Raw genomic sequence first — 27,717 nt, 5'->3', positions numbered from 1 at the left:
CTACAGCCCCCCACCTAGAACCTCGAGAATCTGGGGGGAAGGACAAAACAAAAACAAAAAAACCAGAACAAAAGCAGCAAGATGTGACTGACTGATTCCAGTATCTTATCATAATCTAGCTACAGTCACGCTAGTTAAAATGAAAAATGAAACCAGCCTTTAAAGGTGTGCTGTGAGTTTAGGGCTTTATATTTGAATCGCATTCCACGATGACCTCGACCATCTTAGATATTATTGTAAAACTATGGTATTATTGTATTGTTGTTGTAAACCGTGCTGTAAAGACACCTTGTTACTAATTAGGCAATGTTTTCTATGACAAACGTAACTCCAGTATTCTGAAGTAATGGGCTATGGTAGTCATTAACAGCAGATCCTTTGATCCTCGGCCTATCCTTGTGTCAGGCTGAATCCTATCCATTTGTGTGTGTCTAGCAATATATTTCAAAATGAGCTTTCTTAAAAGTGCAACTGCACATTATCATTTTAGCTGTATTCCAGTTATATTCCACCTCTGTTATTCCTCATTCAGCTTGTCATTTTTGGTTTGGGTGTCTTTTTAAAGATTGCCTCTGAGGTCTTAGAGTTAAAAGCTATAAATAAGCTTATAAAATAAAATAATCTTGTTCCATCAGCCATTTCTCCAGGAGCTCTGTGGGAATATTGTGGAACACCAGCAACAACCACCCATGATGAGTCCTTTCAACACGGAGTCATTTCCAGACCATTATGGAAAAAGCTGTGAGATCTCCTTATTATTCACAGATACATTAGCTATATATGAACTGTCTTCCTCTTGTCACCCCCGCTAGGAGCAGACGCTAACTGTGCGCTGCAAGAGGGTCCATGCTCACAGGTGCTGCTGATAAGGAGCCAATCAGACACCCGATTGTCAGCACGTGGAGCACCAGAATCTTAAAACTAGATTCAAAAGAAGAATAGTCTGTTTGGCGCTGCGAGAGAAGATTTGGCAAGTTTTTGAATGGGTGTAAACCAGATACTTAACTCTGCTGCTGTGGGTTAGGGCGTGTTATTTATTTGCTTTGTAAATGCAATGTTTACTGTTTCCTGTCTTTTTCTTCCCTTTCAGTTCCAGTTTCCAGATGAACAGAATCAACTTTTGGAAACTCACCTGAGGTTTGCATAATACTGAAATGATGGTGGGTGCAGAGTCTTAAGTTTATGGGAGGTGTTTCAGAGAGAATGAGACATACTGAGCAGTTGGAGCCACACTGGAACTGTATTGAGCACCACTAGCTCAGAATCAAAGACACACCTCCATCCTTCATTTGTCTGTCCTGCAGATCCTTCCGATTCCTAAAAGATGAAATGAATAGAATAGAGTAGAATAATCCTTTAACTGAATACTGGTTGTCTGGATCAAATCGCTCATTCCAGAAACAAGGACATAGATCTTCCAGGTCAGCTCTGGTCAACTATACAACTATGATGTTAGGCTGAATGTTTTTAAATTGTTTCAGAGAACAAACAAACACATTCTTATAAGATTGAGGCAATAAAAATGCGCCATTATTGTGTATTATTCCTGTCCAAGTTCACATCACTGAAAATAAACTAGTGCTTGATTTTTTTAAATTCTATTAGACTTATTTTATTAAACATATTCAACCACACACACAGTTAACACAAACCTCCTGCACTCAGATTTCCATCTTTCTAACAAAATTCATGCAAGGTTCCCACAGTTGGATGAAGGTTTCACACCTATCCTTAGCAATGTCAGCCAGTGTCTTATACAACATAGCCCATGGGTTGATGTTAACATGAAGTATTTCTAACTGTCTCTTACACATACACTTTTTTAATCCAGACACTACTATATATAATTAGTAAATAGTAGACATGAGTGATTATTAATTATTTTCCTGTATAAGCTGAACTGACGACTATCCTGTAGCAGATTATACTACGGTCACTGAAATGAGTAAAACTGCTGAACATATAACAAACTAAAACCCGTCTCTAGCATCCATGTCTGTCACACCAACCCTCTGCATGTCCACCTTCACTACATCCATGAATCTTCTCTGTGGGCTCCATCTTTTCCTCCTACCATACCTGACAGCTCTATATTTGACATCCTTTGTCTAATATAACCACTACACATATCCAGATAAGGTCCCCTCTACTCCAGCAAAAAGTTTTTGGTTTAGAGTAGCATGGATCCCGCTGAGCTTTGAAGTGTGAGCAGGGCAGACAGCTTACGTTTAGAATAAGAGTGGCTGTGATCATAACGTCTAAAGAAAGGACATGTGCTGCCACCTGTTGTCTTGTTTTATCACTGAAGCTGTGAAATTATTTAAATCGCTTCAATACATCTTATTGTTGTTTTGTCTATAACCATAAAATGATGTGGTTTGATCCCAGGCTGCTTTCTGGCTGCATGCCAAATATCCTCGGGCAAGATACTAACCCCACGTTTGCCTACTGGTGGTGGTCAGTGTCCGGCAGCCTCGCCTCTGTCAGTGCGCACCAGGGCAGCTGTGGCTACCATCACCAGGATGTGGATGACTGGGTGTAGTGTAAAGCGCTTTGGGACTGAGTAAAGCGCTCTACAAATGCAGGCCATTTACCATTTTTGTGCGTTTAATTCTCCTATGTTAGATTTGCATATGTGCATATGGTCACAGCAGAGAGAGCACAATCTGGGTTACAGCAGCAGACAGATCCTTTTTTGAAACGTTCATTTTTTTGAATAGTATCAAATTCGGGATCATGGTTATGTTGCACATTTAGATTAAAAGAAATAGAAACCAGTGTGGCTTTGTGAGTCCGCCTTTACTGTGCATTCAACAAATATATAGACATAGTACCGTCACACAGTCTCACACAGCTGTTGTTAGGCGCACTGCAGTATGGCGACTGGCTTGTTTACTCGCACTAAAGCTCCTCATTTCAGGAGATACTCCCTCTTGTGGTGTAACGGAGGAATAACTACTCTCACCAGCACTGTCTCATTGGAGACTAGGGCACAGATCATTTTACAACTAAAGAGAATAACATATAACAATCAGAACATTTTAACCACCTGTGTGTGTGTGTGTGTGTGTGTGTGTGTGTGTGTGTGTGTGTGTCTTTAGGATGAACTAGAAAATAACATAAATGTCTTTATTTATATTCTCATTTGCTGTTTGTATTTCTACATTTGTTTTCCATGGGTGGAGACAGTCTGGAGCATAAATGTCTATCAGATGAGCCATAACTGAATCAGAATCAGAATCAGAATCAGAATACTTTATTGATCCCTGGGGGAAATTATTTTTTGTTACAGTGCTCCACTTTAAACCAACATTAAGACAAGACAGACAATACACTAACTAAGAATAGTACAATATATACATATATATACATACATACATACATAAGTCACTTATAAATAAATATTTGGAAAAGAAACATGTGTAGTTGTAGCAGCAAACAGTGTGTTAAGTGGATGCGTTGTACAGGGAGATGGCCACAGGCAGGAATGATTTCCTGTGTCGTTCAGTGGTGCTTTTCGGTAATCTCAGTCTCTCACTGAACGAGCTCCTGTGACTGACCAACATGTCATGGAGTGGGTGGGAGGTGTTATCCAACATTGTCTTTATCTTGGACAGCATCCGCCTCTCCGACACCACCTTGAGGGAGTCCAGCTCCATCCCCACAACATTGCTGGCCGTACGGATCAGTTTATTAAGTCTGTTGGCATCTGCGACCCTCAGCCTGCTCCCCCAGCATGCAACAGCATAGAGGATCGCACTGGCCACCACAGACTCATAGAAAATCCTCAGCATTTTCTGGCAGATGTTGAAGGACCTCAGTCGCCTCAAAAAGTAGAGACGACTCTGGCCCTTCCTGTAAAGTGCTGTGGTGTTTTTAGCCCAGTCCAGTTTATTGTCAATGTGTACTCCAAGGTATTTATAGTCCTCCACAATGTCAACACTGACCCCCTGGATTGAAACAGGGGTCAAGTGTTTCCTGGTCTTCCTGAAGTCCACGATCAGTTCCTTGGTCTTTGCCACGTTGAGCTGCAGATGATTCTGCTCACACCACCAATCAGAATTCCAGTCTGATTGGTCCAATCGCCCTGCCAGGGTTGATCAGGCCCTGGAGTATGGAACGCCAGGACTGCCATAATGAATTAATTAAATACACCATTAAATAATTAATTAAATGTGGCAATAATTAATTAAAATTGGAATTAATTAATTAAATAAATAGTTATGACACATGTAATTAATTAATTATTGACACATTTAATTAATTATTTATGTATTTCACATTTTAATTAATTATTACCATTCACGCTCACATTCACACCTAGTGGCAATTTGGATTATCCAATTAACCTATCCCCACAAGCTGCATGTCTTTGGACGGTGGGAGGAAGCCGGAGTACCCGGAGGGAACCCACGCAAACACGGGGAGAACATGCAAACTCCTCTTGGAAGCTTCCGCGCTGATCTCGACAAACAGTGTAAACTTACCTCTCCATTAATCTCCCGCCGTCCGTGGAGGGACCCAGGTGTTCCACGCGCTCGCTTTGGTCGATTAAAATGCCTTCAGTAAACCTGAAATACAACGAAGAACTAAAGCTAGCTTTGTAGGACTGCGCAGGGTTTGTTTTTTCCTGTTGCTGCTCGGTGCAGGGAGATCGGTGAGGAAAGGAAATGACCCTGTGAACGAGAAAACGCTAACTTCCTGTTTTAAGACCGGATGTAGAGTTGTACATTTCCGGCAGCTTTATATTGCGATCTGTCGCTACTGCGAAGAAGATAGACACCAAAATCATGTCCAAAACACGAAAACGGAAAGATCGCGTTAAGCTACAAAGAGCAGAAGGCGGGAACACCCACCACTGCTGTGTCCCGCTGTGCACTGCTGGGGGGAGGTTCAACAAGATGTTAAGTTTCCACTGCTTTCCCAAGGATCCTGAATTGCGCGCACAATGGCTGATGAAAATCAGAAGGCACGGCTTCATTGTTACCACCAGCTCTAGAGTGTGTAGTCGGCATTTCGAGACTGGAGACATCTTCGTGTCTTCCTCTGGGAAGCGCTGTCTTCAGCCCAAAGTTGTCCCGTCGTTATTCCACTGGAATAATTTTTCGAAAAAGACAGAGCGACCTGGAGTTTTGGAACATCGCGTTAAATACGAAACCATATCAGGGGAGCTCGACGAGCTCAGGCTGCAGCTCGGGTCTTATCAGTCGACTCAGGGACTGCAGCGATTTGCCACATCAGCTGATGACAGTCGGGACTATACAAGGTAAGAAATCCTCAAGTTTTCAACTAGTGACCCATGGCTTTTGTCATGTTCGGAGGCAATAAGACGCAGGGTTCTCAAGCACGAACCGCTTTTTAATTGAATTGAAGCAGCAGTGTACGTGGCTACATCAATTTCTGGAAAACACATATACACACCGGTCTTCTAGCGACCTCTAGTGGCTGCCCTCATGGTAGCCTTACTAGGACAACATAAACAGATTTCACAACAGCTTTATAACATTACCACACAAATGTGCATTTTAATACGAGATTTCACAACAGCTTTATAACATTACCACACAAATGTGCATTTTAATACGAGGCTGAAGTTGGTTTGCCTTTGTAACTTCCGATTAGGGAAATGGATAAAGCATGTTTGATCTGCTGCAGAGCAAAAACTACACAACCCTGACATTTCAAACCTGTACTTGATTATTCCACACTGATAGCAGAACAAAAGCACAACAAAACAACGATTTTATGAAAACTTTCTGTGATTTGTGAAACTTCAATAAAGACAGGTTTCAGCACTTTCTTTGAACTTGCTTTAAATGATACAGCATCTCAAATGTCAAATTCTGATCACCTTAAAGCAGACGAAAAGCATTTGATTACATGAAATACACTTTATTGAAGCAAATGAACCCTATTAGTTGATGATATTAACTATCAACAATAACACAAACCGTCAGCTGTTGATTGAAGTCACCTCAGATCTCTGGTCCAGGGAATACAGCTTAAATCCATCAAGAGCAGATAATATAAAGCAAAAGGGCTGCTAACTTTGACTATATATTAAAATACTGACCAAAACAGCAAATGCATATTCTCTTATAATCCTGGCCACTGCTTTCCCCCCTCTCTGTACTGCTTTTTTAACCTGGATTAATCTTGTGTTTCTTTGCTTTCTGCACAAGTTTTATGACCAATTTCCAAGGATCTCATTCATAGATTTAATTAATTGCATTAATGCAAAAAAAACAAAAACAAAAAAACGCTAAACAATGCAGGGCCCCCTACTGTCGCACAATGTGTAATTTAATATCTCAGAGGAGTTTAACTTAATGTCCTCTCTATGAAGGTATCTACACAGGATGCAGGTCAGATGTAAAGTAGCTGGAAGTGAGAACAACTGAAAAACCCCCACAAAGTTTAAAGTTGCAAGAACGGCTAATAAAGCAAAATTGGACCGTAGTATGAGATCTGTTCTACTGTGGTCCAGATGCATGAAAATGTATTAAATGAACCTTTATTTAAACATTTCACAAATCCAATATATGGTTTTAATTGTTCTGCTCTTGGTGTAGAATAATCGAGTTCAAGTCGATGAACATCATCTACAGATATATAAATGGTAAATGCCCAAGACATCTCGAGATATGTAAATCAGAATCAGAAAGGGTTTTATTGCCAAATGTTGATCAGGTTTACAACATTAGGAAATTGCTGCGGTGCTTCAGTGCAAACATACTGTCATAAATTGCGCTTAAATAGACATGAAAAAAATAAAAGTAAGAATAAGAATTAAAAGTGCTACGTAGATAGATATATACATGATATATACGCATGAGTGCAGGTGGTGATCAGTGCCAAACATGGAATGATGCAGTCAACACAGCGTAGGGTCATGTGTTAGGGGTGGGAACAGTCATAAGGTTATTGTTCATGTGTCCAACAGCAGAGGGGAAGAAACTGTTCTTATGGCGAGAGGTTCTGGTGCGAATGGACCGGAGCCTCCTGCCTGAGGGGAGCAGGTCAAACAGACTGTGTCTAGGGGGCCGAGATATGTAAATCGCCGCATGATTCATCCATTGGGTTAACTTGTTTTGGAAAGTTTGACCATAAACAAGGCACGAATATCACACCGGAAACGAAGTGCTCTACGGGAGTTTCCCCACTGGAAGTAGCAAATGCCAAGGCGCACACACAGTCTATTAGAGCCGTTAAAGGTTAAAGTGAGGTTAATATTAGAGATTTGTTGAAACTAACAAATTTATAAATTAACATGACTTAAAACATTCAACTTGTTAAGAAAACAAGGTGAAGTATCTGAAAGTTTTATCATTGTTATTTTTCTTGTTATGTGAGACACCTTTGAATGTCCAGTCACAAAAAGAACAAAAGATTAATGTGACATGGGATTTTGTTTTGTTTTTTCTTACTTTTTTTTCTTACTTTTCAGGGACCCTGAAGCCAAGGGTGCACAGGTACGGGTGTAATTTATAAAATGTGGCTTTTGCAATACCCCCAAAATGACAAAAATAATGTCAATATACACAATCACCGAAAAATAAGCTATTTTAAGAAATAAGTGGACCCATAAAAGAGGTCAGCTGAACAGAACTCCTTCAAAAATAATGCTTAGCAAAATCATATCATAACTCAACAAACTCCCCAAATGAGAGACAGCCGAGCCTATAGAGACACTGAGAAAACCATTTTAAAAACTAAAGGGAAAACCACAGGGACAACAACTAAACATAATACAAAAAATAATAATAATCCCAATTACCCCATGTGGTCACAACACACTGTTAATTTCACTTGGCTGGCCTCTGTGTGTACTGTGTTACATAAATCAAAAGAAAGAGAAGCTTGAAGTGAAATCAGGTATGAATAAAATGTGGTCGTCTGAGCGTCAGGAGGAAAGCTCTGGTCAGAAACAGGATTTCTTTCACAGTTTTTCCTTCTTTGTTCTTAAAAGGAATCCCGACTATTATGTCAAGTTACTCTAAATATGTTACAAATTATCTCCACTACATAAACATTGTTGAAAATAACTAAAATGTTCTCGTTATCCATTAAATCTTTGTTGTTTAAAACTATTTTGAAGCCTTGGGAGCGGCCATGTTTTTGTTCACGCAATGCATTCTGGGACGATGATGTATATTGGTTGTGGGCAGGCGCTTTCGTTCAGCTAACCTGTTGTTGCAGGAGAGGAACTACTATGCCGCATTGTGCAGCTTTCGGTTGTAATTTCCAGTCGAAGCTCAACAAAGGAACAGATGTAAGTCTGCACAGCTTTCCTCATGAGAAAACAAGAAGAAAGCAATGGGAAGATGTTTGCGGTCGAGTACAACTCCCCAAAGACCCGCGGCTGTGCTCTAGCCACTTTAGCCCTGATGCGTTTGAGGCATTTAGTCGACCACGGTTGATAAAAGAGCTCACAGGTGCTTCTGGTTATAAGCGAAGACTAAAATCAAATGCAGTCCCGACAATTTTTCGCTATGAGGAGACCACGGGTCTGGGAAAAGCGAGTAAAAACCGCGCTAAGAAACGCCTAAGACCAGAGATGCTAAACAGTTTCCGGGATGGTTGTAAACAACAACCCGCTTCTACAGTAGCCAACATGTTCGTGGATGATGGTGACCAATCAGACACCGTGTCAGTTATGGAGGAGACAAGCAATGAAGCAGCTGAAGCTACTAAAGTATCCGTGAGTGTTCAGTGTTCTTCAAGTGAAACTGATGCATCAACCCAGACTGAGATAAGTCCGATGTAGCAGTACAATTTTTCCCTTTATTGTCAAAAAATTACAATACAGCGCTTATTTTACATGTCAACAAAAAGTTATATACAGTTATAAGTGGTTAAAAACAAAGCAGTCGTCAAAAAAAAGAGCATTTAAAGAATATTATAGGTCAGAAATACCATAAAGCAGCATAAAAGTACAGTAAGGTGACCTATCATACAAAAGTAGGCACATAGAAATCTAGCTACATCAATTGAAAAGCTGCATCAAAAATTCAAGTAAGGTGTGAGCTTTAAGTTACACTTGTCTAATGAAGCCTTCCACAGCAGGACTTCATTTTTAAAGCCAACAAAAATCGGAGTAATTTTCAAGAAGCGACATTTGTGAATGAAAAATTTTGCTACTATAAATAAGTTTTGGGGTTTTTTTTTCGGTTTTTAATACAAATCTAATTACTTGTCAGGTTAGAGAAGGGCAGTCAATGTTTTTAGAGGTTAACCAGTACAGAAAATCATCCCAAAAAGATCTGGAACTTTCACATGAATAAAAAAAAGATGCAGTAGTTTCAATATCAGTATTACAGAAAGTGCATGCGTTCGTATCTATATTTAATTTCTTGTGAAGATAGTCATTGGACAGATATATGGCATTTATAATTTTAAAGTGATTTTCTTTTGCTTTAGGTGGACTTGAAAAAGAAAGATATTTAGTCAAAAACTTCAAATAATAGTCTCTAACCATTTTTTTCTTTTTAGTTGCGAAGGGAAAATTGTCCTTAAAAATTTATTATTGTATGCCTTTCCTTTAAATTGGTGTTTAAGAATAATAATACTGTGATCTGTCAACGGGGCTGCTGAGATAGAAACATGTGAAACATATCTATAACATATCGAGCCCAACCACAGATCTAGACATAAACATTTACTAGAATCACAAATGAACCATCAATATTCAATAAAACTACCAGCCAGTGTCCTGAATCATCAGCCTGAAAAGTCACGACCTTCCCTGGACATTGGTAGAAACAGAGAGCTACTCCAGCAGAGTGGTTGGATCAGTGGCCGAAGAGGATTTTTCACCCCACTCATTTGACCAGAAGGTGGCATCAGCGTCACTTGAATGAGTTTCTTGTAGTAAGGTGCAATTAGCTTTTAGCCCTTTGATAAACATAAACATTGCTTTTCTTTTAACGTTATCCCTGAGACCTTTAACATTCAACGACACAAAGGATAAACATGTGCGTAGCATTAAAAATAAACAAAAATAGAGTTCAAATTATTAAGAATATCAAACTTGAATAGAAAAAAGAGAAAAAGTTAGTTTACTTTCCTGTTTAGAAAAAGGTGAAAGAACAGCGGTGCTGGCACCTCCCATCACATTCAAAACTGTCAAACGTCCCTCTTTATGTAGAGTTCAGAGAACAAGTAAGAGTGAACACTTTTCAACCATCCGCCAGAACGCGACGGCCATTAATATAACCGACAGCTCCTCTGTAGTAAGCCTTCTCCCCCGCAAGTATTTAAAATATAATATTATAAATATAAGTATTTATAATATAATCAAAATATAATCAAGTATTTAAAATATAATCTGCTGACTGGAGCAGTCAGGATCTCCATGCATTAGCATGCTGCTTTTGCTCCCAGTGAAAATGATTCCTCTTGAGTTTTTAGTGTATTTAATTCAGAGTCAGCTGTTTAAACAAAAACAGAACATTTTACATCAGGGGATATGACGGGTGTAGTTCAAAATACAATCACAGCTCTCTAAGTAAGATTTCAGTGTTAAATAAAACTGTCCAGTTATGAAGCTGAACTTTAATCTCAGCCAAACTGACTCAGGAACAAATAAAACACTAAATTAAACCCAACATTAAAATTTAGAAGTTACCTAAGAGACTTAAATATCATGTTTAACCTGAGTAGCAAAAGACCACGGGCGGTTTAAAAATGATATGCTGGGATTTCACTCATCTCACCTGCTGTAGTGATCCTTGACCTCCCGGTCAGCTATTGCTGGTGGGTAACAGATGTCTCAGAAAACATCAGAGTACTTTTGCAAATATGTGACATCTTGATAAATCAAGCAGCTATTTGAAGTTCGTATAGCTACATTCTTGCCTGAAAATATCTCTCAACAGCACAGCGTTACAAGAGATCATGACTACTGCTCAGTCCCTGAGCCATCAGCAGAAGACCTGTCCAAAGATGTGGAGAGTCTGAGGAAGGAAATACAGGAGTTACGTGTCCAGCGAGAGTTTGGGTTACAGCGGTTTGCTGGCTCTGACACTGACATCCAATTCTATACCAGGTACATCGAAGTTCAAGTGTTTCCAGTCTTCATGAAAACAACAGATATTTACTTTTTATCTGCTGACTGTATGTTTCATGAGTGATGTTAATTAATGATTGACACGATGTTTGTCTCTCTTGTGAATAGATTTCCAAGCTATAATCATTTGATGGCATTCTGGGTTTTGATTGAGCCTTGCATCTATAAAATGATCCGGGCTTCAAGAGCCAAGTCAGCTGCCAACACGGACGAAGAAGTGTTGACACCTGCACGCACACAAACGGTAGGCTATGGCTTTGTTGGTAGTTGGAACTAGAGGTGCGATGTCATTGTGTTTATGTAGATCCTAAAGGGCTCAGCATCCTTTGCATACTTAAATCTGTGTACTACAGAACCTGTTTTCCCCATCGTTCTGTTGTGTTCATGACATGGGAGAAAAAAATAAAGATGAACTTTTGCGAGATCTGGCAAATGTTTTGGCAGCATCCTTCGGAGGGCCGCCAGCTCAAAGCCGACTAGGAGGTCGAGGCATGATGTGCCTGGAGTGCGGTGTTCCCCCCGGCTGTAGTGGGCCTCGACCTGCTGTTAGCTTTCAGCTGGTGGGTAACAGACATCTTCAAAAACAAAAAAATTACCACTTTTGCAAATATGTGATGTCTTGATAAACTGAGCAGATACTTGAAGTTTACACAGCTACATTCACGTCTGAAAATATCTTAAAAGTTTATTTTGTGACCCAGAAAGAGTCATATTAAAACTAAGTAGCTGCTGCCATTGTTGGAAACGGATTGGCTGGTATGAGTTCTCGGATAGGTTGGGTCACGAAGGATACGCCAACTTGGCCTTCAAATGCTACCTACTTTTGAGAGATCCCGAGTTACTTTTGTAAGATCTTGCAAAAGTTAATCTTAATTTTTTTCCCCCCTATGTTCCTTGCGGGGCTCCATACTCCATGGTACTGTTGTGTGTGTTCAGAAGGAATTTCAGGAGAACGTTCTGTCATTTAAAAAGATTTAATTTGTGTTAGCAATTCAAATTACAAGTTTACACAGCGCTGTGGACCTCTATGTGAGATCAAGCATCTGGTTCACAAAAAGGATAACCCTCCACAACTTTATATAGTGAGACAATAACAAAGATTGTCATGGCTATCGTGCTCTCACACAGAGATGGCAGTCCTGCTGTCTCCCTGCGAATCTTCCTTGTACATTTGTGACCTCCTCTGGTATCTGCTCTCTCCTCTGTAAGAGAGAAAAGAAAAACACCTCCCCGCCTAGTTTTGATTATTTCTTGATTATTTAATTCTGTCCCACTGCTACTTGCAGACATATTATTTGGCCCTCTGAACCAGAGAATATCCCTGTAATCATGTGTGTGTGAGCGTGTTGCAAGCAACCCTCTGCACTCTACATCATTCCTACAATAATCAGTCCAGACAGTCACGTTGAACTTAGCTTTTGACCTTCAAGAGATGGAGTGCCAACTCGTATGAACACATTTGCAGTGTGTATATAAAGATAATAAAAACAACTATTTTGTAGAAAAATTAAAAATGTACAATATGATATGCATAACCATTACAACAACCAATTACATTGACAGCGTAGCATTTTATTCTATTGTACACAGTGTCTTATTCTTATCCTATCCCATTGTTTTTCTGAATTTTTGCCACTTTCTGCTGTAACTCAACAAATTTCCCACGTGTGGGACTAATAAGGGTCTATCCTGTCTTATCTTACAAAACATTTAGCCAAGAAAAGCATGATCTTACTAGTTCATAGATTAAGGATTAACTTTTTCCCTTTTGTTTTAACCTTTCAGAGGCAGCTGCTCCAGCCAATCGACGAGTTCTTTCTTTTCCTGGTTTTCCTGTCTGTTGGTCTGAAGGAGAGGGACCTGGCTCATCGATTCAACATACACCAGTCCACAGTGAGCAGCATCATTGCAACATGGACAAGTTTTCTTGCCACTGCACTGGGGTCTCAGTGCATCTGGCTTACACGTGCAGAAGTGCAAGCTTACCTCCCTAAGGAATTCAAAGGTTTCTCAGACACCCAGGTGATCCTTGACTGTACAGAGCTGAGGTGTCAGACACCATCCTCACCACTTCTCCAGAGTGAAACGTACTCTTCATACAAATCCCACTGCACGATGAAAGCCCTGGTTGGCATAGCTCCACATGGTCCAGTCACATTCATCTCTGATCTGTACGCAGGTTCGGTTAGTGACAAGGAACTATTCAAACAATCAGGCATTGCTGAGAAGTTGACTGAAGACATGGCAGTGATGGTGGATAAGGGCTTCCTGATCACAGATTGTTGTAAATGCAAAGTGTACCGCCCCCCTTTTGTATCTAAGCAGAAGAAGAACCAGGTTAAGGAGATGCAGGCCACAGTCAGACTCGGCCTACATGTGGAGCGAGTCATTAGGAGGATCAAACAGAACAAACTTTTTGATAGCATCATCACCATGTCACCTGTTTACAATATCAACCAACTGTTTGCAGTAGCATGTATGCTGTCAAATTACCAGAACACAGCATTAGTTAAAAAACGGGTTAAGTGAGACGAGATGGAGTTGTCCCAAGACACCAGTGCAAGTAACTTATGCTAGACATGGAGCTTTAAATACTTACTATGTAAATAAGTTCTGCAAACATTCAGTGTGTAAAATGTTTTTGATATTTTTGCTAAAATAAGAGTTTATTGGTTTCACACAACAGTAAAATGTTTTTTAAAAATTCATTAAATGTAGAAACTTAAAGAAGTCCAGACGCTTTTCTTTGAAAGCTCCTTTGACTACAATGACCTGGGTGACTGAGAACCTTCACCTGTGAAGGTTCTCAGTCATTCACAGACATTTAGATGTTGTATGTTTGCAATATTAACTTGATGTATATTTGCTTCTGATCACCCAAACACATGTTGATTAAACTATCTGACCAGTCAAATTGGGTGTGATAAAGCAGAGAGGAGTAACGCAATGTTTAAATTTGACGTTAGCCAACGTTATTTTTTGTCGGTTAATTTCTGTTTTCTTACCCTCGTAGTTGTGTATCTGTGATGCAGCATATAACGTAAATCCTTTATCTAATTTTCTGGCAGTTGTTCAATTTTGGGAGCTCTTGTAGGCAGCGGGTGTAGAACATCGCCACTGTTTAACCACTGCAGAAACAGTGGGGCAGGGATAAGTATAACGCAGAAGTGATTGTGCAAGTGGCTGCTGTAACAACCAAATTTCCCCTTGTGGGACAATTAAAGGATTATTCTAAGTAGGACTACACATTGGTGGGACCATTTTAGATGGTTCATGTTTTATAACTACAGTGATGCACATTGCTATAAGAATATGTTTATTTCTCTAACACTATTTTAACCAAGTAGTTAGAGGATACTACATCCCATTCTTCATATGTTTAAACATGTCAGAGGTTTATTTTTTAAACAGTTGGTTATGTCAGCAAATAAAAACAAAAAGTAGTCTCCATCCCCACGTTTGAAGTATAGATTATTAAATTTACAGGGTGTAAGTTAAGGCAACACAAAACTTTTGCCACATGTGGAACCGTAAATAAAAATGAAGATGCACAAAATATTTTCAAGAATAGACTGCGTGACCATGGTACGTGTTCTACTGCAGGTTTGAGACGGACAGACTCCCCGCCTCACCCTCCCTTCCCCAATTCAATTCAATTTTATTTATATAGCGCCAAATCACAATATAAGTCGCCTCAAGGCGCTTCATAGATACAGAGAAAAACCCAACAATCATATGACCCCCTGTGAGCAAGCACTTTGGCAACAGTGGGAAGGAAAAACTCCCTTTTAACAGGAAGAAACCTCCGGCAGAACCAGGCTCAGGGAGGGGCGGCCATCTGCTGCGACCAGAGCAGATGGCCGCTTCAGACATTGACCCCCAACACATCTTCCACCTCTCCCCCCTTCACCCTCACCCTCTCCAATCCAGTCTCAACGACCACCACCACCCTCTCCAATCCAGACTCAACAACCTCCATCACACCTCTCACCCCCCTTTCCTCCTCCCTGAAACTCAGAATACACACTGAGGATGTGAGCCGACTATTTCAGAAACAGAAGCCCAGGAAAGCCCCCGGACCAGATGGTGTCTCACCCTCCTGCCTCAAAACCTGTGCTGAACAGCTGGTTCCCATCTTTTCTTGCATCTTCAACAGATCTCTGGAGCTGTGTGAAGTTCCCTCCTGCTTCAAACGCTCAACCATCATCCCTATTCCCAAGAAACCCACCATCACAGGACTGAATGACTACAGACCCGTCGCCTTGACGTCTGTGGTCATGAAATCCTGCGAACGACTGGTGTTAGCCCATCTGAAGGACATTACAGGCCACCAGCTGGACCCTCTGCAGTTTGCCTACTGGGCAAACAGGTCGGTGGATGATGCAGTGAACATGGGGCTGCATTACATTCTGCAACACCTCGACCGCCCGGGAACTTATGCCAGGGTCCTGTTTGTGGACTTTAGTTCGGCTTTTAACACCATTGTGCCTGAACTTCTCTCCTCCAAACGCTCCCAGCTCAGCATGTCACCAGCTACCTGTCAGTGGATCACCAGCTTCCTGACAGATAGAAAGCAGCAAGTGAGGCTGGGGGAGATCACCTCTGAAACTCGGTCCCTCAGTATTGGTGCCCCTCAAGGATGTGTCCTCTCACCACTACTGTTGTCCCTCTACACTAACGACTGCACCTCGGCTGTTAAACTCCTAAAGTTTGCAGACGACACCACCGTCATTGGCCTCATTCAGGATAGTGATGAGTCTGCATACCGGCAGGAAGTTGAGCGGCTGGTACTCTGGTGCAGTCAGCACAATTTGGAGCTGAACACTCTTAAAACTGTAGAGATGACAGTGGACTTTAGGAGACATCCCTCAACTCTGCGGGTTAAATCCATCAACCCATGTTTCCCAATTTATTAATGGTTTCTGTAAAAGACCCTCATCCCCAGTGTTATTAGGAATTGAAGCACACATGCATCACCAAACATCACACACACTCCTTTGTGCCATTTGCTTTGCTCTGTCCAGATGTTTGCCATAAAGGACAGCGACTATATTTGTACCTAAGTGAATACCACAAACATAAACTAACTTCAAAGTTAGTGCTTCCCAAAGTCTGGGGTAAAACCCAGAAGTAGCCATGAATTTCCACACAGCCAACATATATCAAACACTTCTGAGCTAAATTTACAACAGAGAGATCGATCTTTCCTCTCTATCTATGCATTGTGCTGTACTCTTTACTACTGTAGACCCATTTAAACAGTGTAAACCCTCTCAAAGGCATTTGCAATTATCTTTACTGTCCTCACATCAGTGATTGGGGAAACCAAAACAACCACATTTAACTCTAGAAGAACAACCTCATTCTTTAGGTGCTTCCAGCATGTTTGAGACCTATCAAAATCCCTCACTGAATTGTGATGAACCCAAAATCCTACTTTAGGGTGTCAAACAACATGTCAAAGCTGAGTACACATGTCAAAAGAACTCACAACTGTTGTTACTATGTTTACTCGGACAGTGAGGGCCTAATGCACTTACACATCAGGAACTGACATGCTAGAAAATCAGTCTACAAAATATACACAAATAATTATTAGTTAGGTTGCTGTAAAACGTGCATGCTAAAACTACTCCAGTCACTTCTGCTCAGGACTCTAACAGAGTTTGTGATGTTCACAGAGTCATGTAAATGCAGTTATAAGATGATTAGAAATGTCACACCAACGAACCCCTTAACACAAAACCACACGGAACTACTTCAGGCACAACTGCCTGATTGTTTAATAAGGTGTCATCTGCATTCATGATCCCTCTTAGGTGCCACAGAGTCTGCTCTGCAGTCGCTGAGTTGGAGCTTGGCATGCTCTTTTTGGAGGAGGGCGCTCTTTTCACCCCTCACCCTCTCGTTCCAATGCAGCTTTATGGTTATTGCTGTGGTTCTGGAACCTTCTCATAATGACTAGTAGGGCCCCAAACCGCACGACCTTTGACCTTAACTACTGCCTGGGCTTTCAGCTCTGCCATGAATGTTTCTTACTTCTTGCTGGGTCTCTGAAGACTTCTGATCAGCACCCAGTCTCAATCTCTGGAGATTCCACCCTTGGGATGATTTCTTCCAGCAATACTCTGGCCACTGCACCTGTATCTCCCTACTAGAAGGAAAAACTTCTAACCATTTGGAAAATATATCAACCAACATCAATCTACATTTTCCTTTCAGTTTTGTGAACTTCACTTATAAGTTTTCAAACACTCATCCGAACATGGGTGTACCACCTGTAGAAGTTTAATACCTGTCCATAACATGTTAATCCCACAAGTCACAGTAAAAAGCCGTGGAGAAAATCGTCATGAAAAACTCATGGAAAACACAAAACATTGTTTCATGTTAAACCTGGAATTCCTCCTCTTGACGCATCGACACTCCCATGAGTCAACTCATCAGAACTAGGCTCCTTTCTTAAAGAAAAGGGTTAGATCATTGCCAATGCAACATCAGGGCGTCTCCTCCGGAGTAGCACATGGCGGGCCCAATTCATGCATTCAACAGACCCGTCTGTGTTTTGATTAAAATTTTGTTTCCTAATGAAGTCAGCAGTGGGTGGGTGAAAGCCGTTCATCAGAGCATAGCTTAACTGCTGCTGATGTGGGCTGGCCTTCTCTGCACGCTCTTCAAGGCCGCTATGCTTTCTGCCAACTTCTAACATTTGACATTTTCCAACAATACAGTGTGTTACTATAACCAACAAGCAGCCAGTAAAAACAGTGTTCTTCACACAAAATCAGTAAAACAGAAAAGTAGCAGCTAAAGGGTTAAGTCTGCCCACACTCATGTAAACCTACAGTCTCTCCTCCTCTGGTCTCTGTCATCCTTCTGCTTCTGCAAAAACAAGCAAACAAAAACACCCACATCCACCCTTTTTTTCACTGTTTGGGGTGGATTAGGCATTAGAAGTGACTAATCCTAGAATAGTTACCGTCTTCTGAATTTCAAGTCGGTCACATTTAGTCCACATCATCAGTCCAGCCACAGCATTTGCATTTATACCAATCACATGCATTCATAACGATCATTGCTGATAGTGGAAAACAGCACACAAATTTAAATGTCCACTGACAGCAATATTTCATCATTCCAAAAACAATTCTTCTTGCTTTTGAAATGGATTGAATTGCTACAATCCTTTTAAACACAGGATTTCCCATCTAATATGGTCAGCGCCCTATGTAGGTGAATTTTCTCAGAAGCCAATTGTCATCTAGAGAAGCTCACCTTATATTTGCTTTCAATTAAAGTATTTTATAGCGCTTTTGCTCCCAATCTTGCAGGCCTGCTTTTAACATCAACACACAAAATATCACACCCAGAGGGATGATACCACTTTTTCCCCTAAGTGCACTGTTACAAAAACAAAAAAGATTTTAGGCCCGGACATGTCTAAGTGTAAAAAAAACCAAACAAACAAAAAAAAACAGTCTTTCTCTTAGGTTTAGGTTGTTTTTCTTTTTCTAACTGGCAGAATCAGCCAGTTAGGTTTAGGTTGTTTGCTGCAGTCACTGCTTCTGGCTTTAATTAACAACTGATGCTTACATGGTCTGAAATCAGACTTAAGTGTCACTACCTTTGTTCATTTTCCCCACATCATATTTACTGGTTGCCCACAAGTGCTCCTGAATATTTCCAATTCTGGAAAGTCTGGGGCCAACTGACCTAGTTTCACCTGCTAAATACACAGAGAAAATGTTTTTCATTAGCAGCTGCAGAGTTCACACGACACATATGTTCACCATTAAAAGCTTCCTAAACACTTCATATCAATGTTTTATCACAGGAATGTGGATTTCTTTCCCAGGTCTGTGCTTTTTTTTTTTAAACTTATTTTTCATTTTCACAGACCCAATCATTTCATTTAATTTTTCTTTCCTTTTTTTTCGTCCCCAAACATAAAACGTGTAACATGTCATCATGTATTTCACAAAACAAGTTTGTTCTCGTGTAATCAGAGTGTGTATCTGGGTGCAAGCTTCACCCATACATCAGAAACAGGAAACTACCCTCTGCTACATCTTATTCACTTGTTTTATAATACTGTCATCCTTCCCTGATCTAGTAACAATCAACTAATTTGCAAATCAGCTATTAACCCACTAAGTTGACAGGACAACAGAAATGCATGTTCAAAATATTATCACAAAAGAGAATTTCCTTCATACAGTAAATTACTTGTGCTGCACCAATAATGCAGAAAGCATCTCACAATTTACTATATTAATAACTAAATTTATTGTCTGATCACTGGTTGGTCAAACCAGAATCTCTTTTTTTCCCTTCACAAAAGTTAAACTCTTGTCCTGCAACCCTAGAGGGTTATTTGTCAGCAGTGGATACACTCAGCGTTTGATAACAAGTGTCTGTGAAATTTGCACAATTTTAACACTGATGACAGATAACAAGCTGATCTTCATTGCATGTGTGTGTTAGTAGGCAGGTTTAATGGCTGTGTGCAGTGGAGCTGCAGATTCAGCAGGGCGTGTCCTTAAAGCTGCCTTTCCTTCACATTTCTCTGTTTATGTGTGTTTGTGTGCGTTTTATTTTTACCTTTGTTGCAATCCTACGAACTCTTTATCAACCTCCACAAGACAGCCGGCCACAGTTTTCCAACCCAATTTTCACGTGTTCTCACATTAACAACAACAGACTTCATTTTTCCTCCATGCTCTCCACTTCTCACAGCTTCTGTCTCTCTCCTGAATCTGCAGCAGTTCACAGTTGTGGCGTGTGAGGGGCCCAGTGGGCCGTTCTTCTTCAGCTTTGCCTTTTGTCTTTCACTCTTTTCAGTCTCTTCCTTTGCCTTTTCAGCTCCCAGTATGGCAAATGTGAAACTCAGACAGTCTTCTCAAGTCCATTCACACACAGTGATGTCGCTGGCAAACCTCCCAGCTTGTGATTGGGAGCGCATACTTCCATCCATCCATGGTATTGGTACATGCTGCTGAACCCTTTAGGGTTTAGGGCAGTGTTGCTGTGTGTTCACATTGTTGAGTCTTGTAGTTGACGCTGTTGATCTCGAACTGCATTTTGTCTTCAGGGAGAGATCGGTTGCCCTCGAAGCTTGTTCTTCAGTGTAAGGTGTACATGGAGTGAAGCTGTGTATTATTCAGTCAAAACACGGGCTGGGTGTAGTTCCAATTATGTTAATCTATCATTTGGCTCCAGCCGCTGTGCTCGTGGAGGATGTTGATCCAGTTCTGTAGCCACCTGTACAAACACACTAAAACTTTTAAGGATGATACTCAGTTATTTAGTCATGTATTTAATTAATTCATTATGGCAGTCCTGGCGTTCCATAAGATGAAGCCTCGTGATGAACTGAAGCTTTCCATCACACTGGTCGACTCATGGTAAAAGCATTGTGATGATTCATTTGCTCTACTGTGCCATCAAGTGGACGATTCAAGTGAAACAGGCTCTTTGATGGGATGTGTAAACCTCTAGACTGAATAAATGAATTGTTTTCATGGTTATTTATCCCGAATATTGTCTCAGCATGTCTGATACAAAAGAGAAAGTGGAAACTATCAGGACAGAGTTTTGGTATGATTGTGTAACTGTGTAATCATGCTTATGTACATCTGGATAATCACACAGACTGTGTGGCGCTTCACTTTTTAATAAACTAAAATACAGAAATCAGATTATAGGATCTATAGTTTTATTTATATTATGGTACTTATCATTTGTGACATTTATTACTGTGTGCATACTTTATTAGGAGATTAAATTAAAAAAAAACTCTTCCTTGCTGGTTCCATCGAAGAAGAAATGCTCAACTATGTAGCACGTACGTAGTCCAATTCCACAACAGTGTGATGGGGAATCAGCTGTGTTTTGCTGCCCATTTTATTTCGAATCTGGCGCGAACCGGCGAGCCAGTCCCTGAATCAGTCACGTGGTACGGACTGCCCGCGAGGCCTCGAGCGTCACTGCATACGTAATCAAAGCGAGCCTCGATACGTGCTTCCCAAAAACTCCCCTGACACACGCTTCGACACACAGGACATCACTATCTTACAGGGCTTTGGCGCGTGATGTCACGGGGTGGGCGTGGAAAGTCTTTTGGGCTGATGCGCCATATTTCAGGGCTCAAGCGAAAGAGGAGCGAAAGCACACACATCAGCCATGGTTCGTAACTGCTGCGTGATCGGCTGTAATGTTCGATCACACGACCGGCAAGGGAAGAAGCTTGGAAATGGTTTATCTTTTCATTCTTTCCCCACCTGGAAGCAGCATGAAGGAGCTCATATAGCGGACCTTACCAAAAGAAGGCGTCTAGCCTGGATAGCAGCCGTGGGACGACTTGATCTCCAGTTCTCTTCCATCTCTAAATATCTGTTGGTGTGCTCCCGACATTTTCACTCCGGTAAGTGAAAATGTAGTATGTTTACATCACTCTTTATAGCTTAATGATTTTTATTGTTGATGCGCTCGGTTATACAATCCGAACAAACATCGTATTGAGTGACTTTGCAGACACGTGCAATTCTGTCGCACCACTGTAGGGAAGCCTGCCTATGAAATGGATCAAACAAATCCAGACTGGGTACCAACGCTACACATGAACTCCGAAAAAAGACGACGAACGCAAGGACAACAACAAAGAGCACTAGTCGGAGGTAAACACACCCCAAACCCCAATCCCTAATTCAAAAAAATGCTCTTAGTGTCCGGCAATCGCCACATAAAGTTTTGAGGATTCAAACGGCCCTAATGTGAAAACCGCTGAAAGTTTCCGCTGTGTGCATGGAGGACAACAATGGGTTTAAAGTAATATCTTGCCCGATTGTCAATGTAGTAGTTTGCATCTACTTTACAATTATGGACACATAATATGACAACGAGATATTTGCAATTCATTGATAAATGTATAACATTAATTGTGGTGGAGGGTGGACAACAACACTAAGTGCTATACTCCTTTCTGGCATCGTTGTATTTTCACTCAGTTGTACATAGAATTTGTATTCTGTTTCATCCTATTGTATATCTTATTCTATTTATTCTACTGTATATAGTATTTTTTATTTTATTCTATTCTGTACAGTTGTGTACAGAATTTTATTCTTATTGTATTCTAATTTTTGTTATATAACTTTTGCACTGTCCACTAACTGCTGTGACAAAACTAATTTGAGTGGGACATGAAGGTTATCTTATCTTGGCTATTATACTCCCACGCACTCCAGCTGACTTAACGTGGTTTGAATGACGACGTACTCACAGTTTAGCGGCTTGAAAACAGCCAGATTTGCACCCAGCCATTAGTAAACTGGATGCGATTTCTTATTTCGAAACTGGTAGTATTTGTGGTACTGCGCAGGGAGCAGCGACCTCTGTTCAGGCTCCAGGAGATGACGTCACACAGGCTCTCCCCCTCCAGGCGTCGCTATTTTGGCAGCATCCGGCTGCCGTGGTGAACGCGGCTAACCATTGTTGATAACTGTTGCGCCCCAGGTTGTACAAATAGACGAGGAAAAAAGAGAAGTACTTTCTTTTACCGCATTAGGTGAACTAAACTGAGTAGCACCATTGAAGGAGGAGTAAGCAAAACAAGACTGAAAGATGGGACCTTCCAGCCGGCGTATTCCGCTTGTTCCCATCATTTTGTATCGGGCAACTTTTATATAAGCTTTCTAACATAAGTGTTTTCATTATTTACTAGACTATCGTTGTGGTTTCTGATGATGGAAAACCACATAGCTGCATGCAGAGTGGGCTTTATGTCGTGTTTTCTTAGTTAGCAAGCTCAAAAGTAGAAATAATGAAATGTTTATGTTTATTTTGTAGGCAGAAAGGCAGAGAAGGCATCTGCAGAGAAGATAAGAAGAAAAACGAGACTGGATGTGTTCAACAGAAGACAGACAGCAAAGCTACAACGGATAGCACAAATCAAGCTATCTGCAGAAGGCATCCCTGCAAGGTGAATATATCAAAGTCTTTCTCTGGGTGTGACTTAATACCGAGGAGTGCTGTCAAGTAAGCATATTGAGGCTGGGTGAGGTGAGACTAACGCTACATGATAGTGAAACTGTGTTACTTTAACCCTGCTTTAGGTGGTGGGAAAACTTAAAAAAAAAACTACAATAAACACAGAAATGATTTTAACTTTAAAACTGTTTTAAGTAGGTTCTTCTAATTCTTGGAGCTGTTTAAACCCTTAGCACATAATGCACTCTTTATTAATCACATTTTCACCCACTGTGCATTTATACACCTGTCTGAATTGAATCATTAGTTATTATTAATCTTGCCACAGCGTGCCTTTTGTTCTGTCTTCCTCGCCTCCCCACCCTCTTGATTCTGACTGTTATAAGGGAGTTTTTCCTTCCCCACTGTCACCAGAAACATGGCCCATTTTCTACAAAATTCAACAAAAAAGAATGAACATGATTTTGTTTTCTCTCTTATCAGGGACCCAGCAGCCAAGGATGCAGGACCAACAACCCTTGATGGTCGAAGGAGGCTTTTTAAAGGTGCTGTCCCGACACTTTTTCAGTGGAATAATTATAAAGTTGAACCAACGCCGAGTAGTGTTTGGGAGAGAACGGAGCGAGAACCCCCTGAACTAGTTCATCCTGGGGATCAAGGTCAGCACAGTGTTACAGGAGATCATGACTACTGCTCAGTCCCTGAGCCATCAGCAGAAGACCTGTCCAAAGACGTGGAGAGTCTGAGGAAGGAAATACAGGCGTTACGTGTCCAGCGAGAGTTTGGGTTACAGCGGTTTGCTGGCTCTGACACTGACATCCAATTCTATACCAGGTACATCGAAGTTCAAGTGTTTCCAGTCTTCATGAAAACAACAGATATTTACTTTTTATCTGCTGACTGTATGTTTCATGAGTGATGTTAATTAATGATTGACACGATGTATGTCTCTCTTGTGAATAGATTTCCAAGCTATGATCATTTGGTGGCATTCTGGGTTTTGATTGAGCCTTGCATCTATAAGATGATCCGGGCTTCAAGAGCCAAGTCAGCTGCCAACACGGACGAAGAAGTGTTGACACCTGCACGCACACAAACGGTAGGCTATGGCTTTGTTGGTAGTTGGAACTAGAGGTGCGATGTCATTGTGTTTATGTGGCATAATTTTTGGGCTACAAGCCGCTACTTTTTGCACAAGCTTTGAACCCTGTGGCTTTCAGAGGATTTGTTTTGTTTGTTCTGCTGTTGTACGGCACTACGTTGGCTGGCAGAAGGGCATGTGATCAGACACACAGTATCGGGGGACAAGAGTGGTATGTTGTCCGTCCGAAAGGCAACGTAGTCCCGTACGAAGTAGCGCGAAAAACAAACTTGATTAGCAAGAGGAGTATTACAGGAGCAAAGGAAGCTTTCATTCACAAACCCTCAGTATGGTAAACACAAGAAATGCATATGATGCAGCTTTCCAATGAAAGGCAGTCTTTTTGTCTCTCAGCGAGGGGAAGTAGAGCTGCTGCACGTACCCTTGGCATAAACGAATCAATGGTGAGACGTTGGAGACTCCAGCGTGACGAACTGGCTCAGTCCAAAAAGACGACAAAAGCTTTCAGAGGAAATAAGAGCAGATGGCCTAAATGTATTGAAGGCTGGATGAATACACAGAGAGCAAATGGGCGAGGTGTTTCAACTGTGCAGATCCGACTGAAAGCCAAAATAGTCGCCAACGAAAAAACGAAAAGGACTGTCCATCAGGGCGCGGACGACTGTGTGTCAGCAACTCCCCCCCGACTATGCAGAGAAAATAACAAACTTGCGCAAATTCACACAAAGAAAGTTAAACGAATATTCCATCGGACCGGACGAGATCATAAACATGGATGCAGTGCCGTTGACATTTGACCTGCCCCTTAGTAGGACTGTTAACAAGTCCCACTAAGACTTGTCCTACGACTCATATGAGGACGTTTGCAGTTTGTATATAAAGATAATAAAAACAACTTTATTTACTAGAAAAATAAAAGAATTCAACCCTGACAGTGCAGTATGGTGTGCATAACCATTCCAGCAACCATTTACTTTGACAATATCACATTTTATTCTGATCTATAAAGTATTTTATTCTATTGTACACAGTGTCTTATTCTTATCCTATCCCATTGTTTTTCTGAATTTTTGCCACTTTCTGCTGTAACTCAACAAATTTCCCACGTGTGGGACTAATAAGGGTCTATCCTGTCTTATCTTACAAAACATTTAGCCAAGAAAAGCATGATCTTACTAGTTCATAGCTTTAGGAGTAACATTTTCCCTTTTGTTTCAACCTTTCAGAGGCAGCTGCTCCAGCCAATCGACGAGTTCTTTCTTTTCCTGGTTTTCCTGTCTGTTGGTCTGAAGGAGAGGGACCTGGCTCATCGATTCAACATACACCAGTCCACAGTGAGCAGCATCATTGCAACATGGACAAGTTTTCTTGCCACTGCACTGGGGTCTCAGTGCATCTGGCTTACACGTGCAGAAGTGCAAGCTTACCTCCCTAAGGAATTCAAAGGTTTCTCAGACACCCAGGTGATCCTTGACTGTACAGAGCTGAGGTGTCAGACACCATCCTCACCACTTCTCCAGAGTGAAACGTACTCTTCATACAAATCCCACTGCACGATGAAAGCCCTGGTTGGCATAGCTCCACATGGTCCAGTCACATTCATCTCTGATCTGTACGCAGGTTCGGTTAGTGACAAGGAACTATTCAAACAATCAGGCATTGCTGAGAAGTTGACTGAAGACATGGCAGTGATGGTGGATAAGGGCTTCCTGATCACAGATGTTTGTAAATGCAAAGTGTACCGCCCCCCTTTTGTATCTAAGCAGAAGAAGAAGAAGAACCAGGTTAAGGAGATGCAGGCCACAGTCAGACTCGGCCTACATGTGGAGCGAGTCATTAGGAGGATCAAACAGAACAAACTTTTTGATGGCATCATCACCATGTCACCTGTTTACAATATCAACCAACTGTTTGCAGTAGCATGTATGCTGTCAAATTACCAGAACACAGCATTAGTTCAAAAACGGGTTAAGTGAGACGAGATGGAGTTGTCCCAAGACAGCAGTGCAAGTAACTTATGCTAGACATGGAGCTTGAAATACTTACTATGTAAATAAGTTCTGAAAACATTCAGTGTTTTAATATTTTTTATACCGTTGCTAAAATAAGAGTTCATTGATTTCACACAACAGTAAAATGTTTTTTAAAAATTCATTAAATGTAGAAACTTAAAGAAGTCCAGACGCTTTTCTTTGAAAGCTCCTTTGACTACAATGACCTGGGTGACTGAGAACGGTTCTCAGTCATTCACAGACATTTAGATGTTGTATGTTTGCAATATTAACTTGATGTATATTTGCTTCTGATCACCCAAACACATGTTGATTAAACTATCTGACCAGTCAAATTAGGTGTGATAAAGCAGAGAGGAGTAACGCAATGTTTAAATTTGACGTTAGCCAACGTTATTTTTTGTCGGTTAATTTCTGTTTTCTTACCCTCGTAGTTGTGTATCTGTGATGCAGCATATAACGTAAATCCTTTATCTAATTTTCTGGCAGTTGTTCAATTTTGGGAGCTCTTGTAGGCAGCGGGTGTAGAACATCGCCACTGTTTAACCACTGCAGAAACAGTGGGGCAAGGATGAGTATAACGCAGAAGTGATTGTGCAAGTGGCTGCTGTTACAACCAAATTTCCCCTTGTGGGACAATTAAAGGATTATTCTAAGTAGGACTACACATTGGTGGGACCATTTTAGATGGTTCATGTTTTATAACTACAGTGATGCACATTGCTATAAGAATATGTTTATTTCTCTAACACTATTTTAACCAAGTAGTTAGAGGATACTACATCCCATTCTTCATATGTTTAAACATGTCAGAGGTTTATTTTTTAAACAGTTGGTTATGTCAGCAAATAAAAACAAAAAGTAGTCCCCATCCCCACGTTTGAAGTATAGATTATTAAATTTACAGGGTGTAAGTTAAGGCAACACAAAACTTTTGCCACATGTGGAACCGTAAATAAAAATGAAGATGCACAAATTATTTTCAAGAATAGACTGCGTGACCATGGTACGTGTTCTACTGCAGGTTTGAGACGGACAGACTCCCCACCTCACCCTCCCTTCCCCAGAGACATTGCTTCAGACATTTACCCCCAACACATCTTCCACCTCTCCCCCCTTCACCCTCACCCTCCCCAATCCAGTCTCAACGACCACCACCACCCTCCCCACTCCAGACCAACGACCACCACCGCCCTCTCCAATCCAGACTCAACACCCTCCATCACACCTCTCACCCCCCTTTCCTCCTCCTCCCTCAAACTCAGAATACACACTGAGGATGTGAGCCGACTATTTCAGAAACGGAAGCCCAGGAAAGTCCCCGGACCAGATGGTGTCTCACCCTCCTGCCTCAAAACCTGTGCTGAACAGCTGGTTCCCATCTTTACTCGCATCTTCAACAGACGCTCAAACATCATTCCTGTTCCCAAGAAACCCACCATCACAGGACTGAATGACTACAGACCTGTCGCCTTGACGTCTGTGGTCATGAAATCCTGCGAACGACTGGTGTTAGCCCATCTGAAGGACATTACAGGCCACCAGCT

The 27,717-nt window shown here is 41.2% G+C and overlaps 3 protein-coding genes across 4 annotated transcripts in view; 2 read left to right on the top strand and 1 right to left on the bottom strand.

Annotated features, from left to right (window-relative positions):
• The window catches only part of LOC113014824 (uncharacterized), an 84,016-nt gene that overhangs the window by 27,962 nt on the left and 28,337 nt on the right, over positions 1–27,717 (bottom strand). The gene's annotated exons all lie outside the window — the stretch shown is intronic.
• Positions 4,504–13,795, top strand: LOC113019533 (uncharacterized). Of its 2 annotated transcripts, XM_026163284.2 has the most exons (5): positions 4,504–5,266; positions 7,448–7,472; positions 10,878–11,047; positions 11,177–11,312; positions 12,854–13,795. In XM_026163284.2, the coding sequence occupies exons 1-5, from the start codon at positions 4,791–4,793 to the stop codon at positions 13,595–13,597; spliced, it is 1,551 nt and encodes a 516-aa protein (XP_026019069.2). In that variant the 5' UTR covers positions 4,504–4,790; the 3' UTR covers positions 13,598–13,795. The 2 variants fall into 2 exon arrangements, with proteins under 2 accessions (XP_026019069.2, XP_026019068.2); XM_026163283.2 differs by lacking the exons at positions 4,504–5,266; positions 7,448–7,472 and adding an exon at positions 8,125–8,701.
• Positions 21,097–26,334, top strand: LOC113019531 (uncharacterized). The gene is made up of 6 exons (XM_026163282.2): positions 21,097–21,491; positions 21,631–21,744; positions 22,916–23,048; positions 23,540–23,890; positions 24,020–24,155; positions 25,385–26,334. The coding sequence occupies exons 1-6, from the start codon at positions 21,251–21,253 to the stop codon at positions 26,132–26,134; spliced, it is 1,725 nt and encodes a 574-aa protein (XP_026019067.2). The 5' UTR covers positions 21,097–21,250; the 3' UTR covers positions 26,135–26,334.

Source organism: Astatotilapia calliptera, chromosome 3 (genome assembly GCF_964374335.1).
Source record: "Astatotilapia calliptera chromosome 3, fAstCal68.1, whole genome shotgun sequence".
In the NCBI taxonomy this organism is placed as follows: domain Eukaryota; kingdom Metazoa; phylum Chordata; class Actinopteri; order Cichliformes; family Cichlidae; genus Astatotilapia; species Astatotilapia calliptera.
Note: the sequence above shows the minus strand (reverse complement) of the source record. Positions and strands in the feature narration are given on the sequence as shown.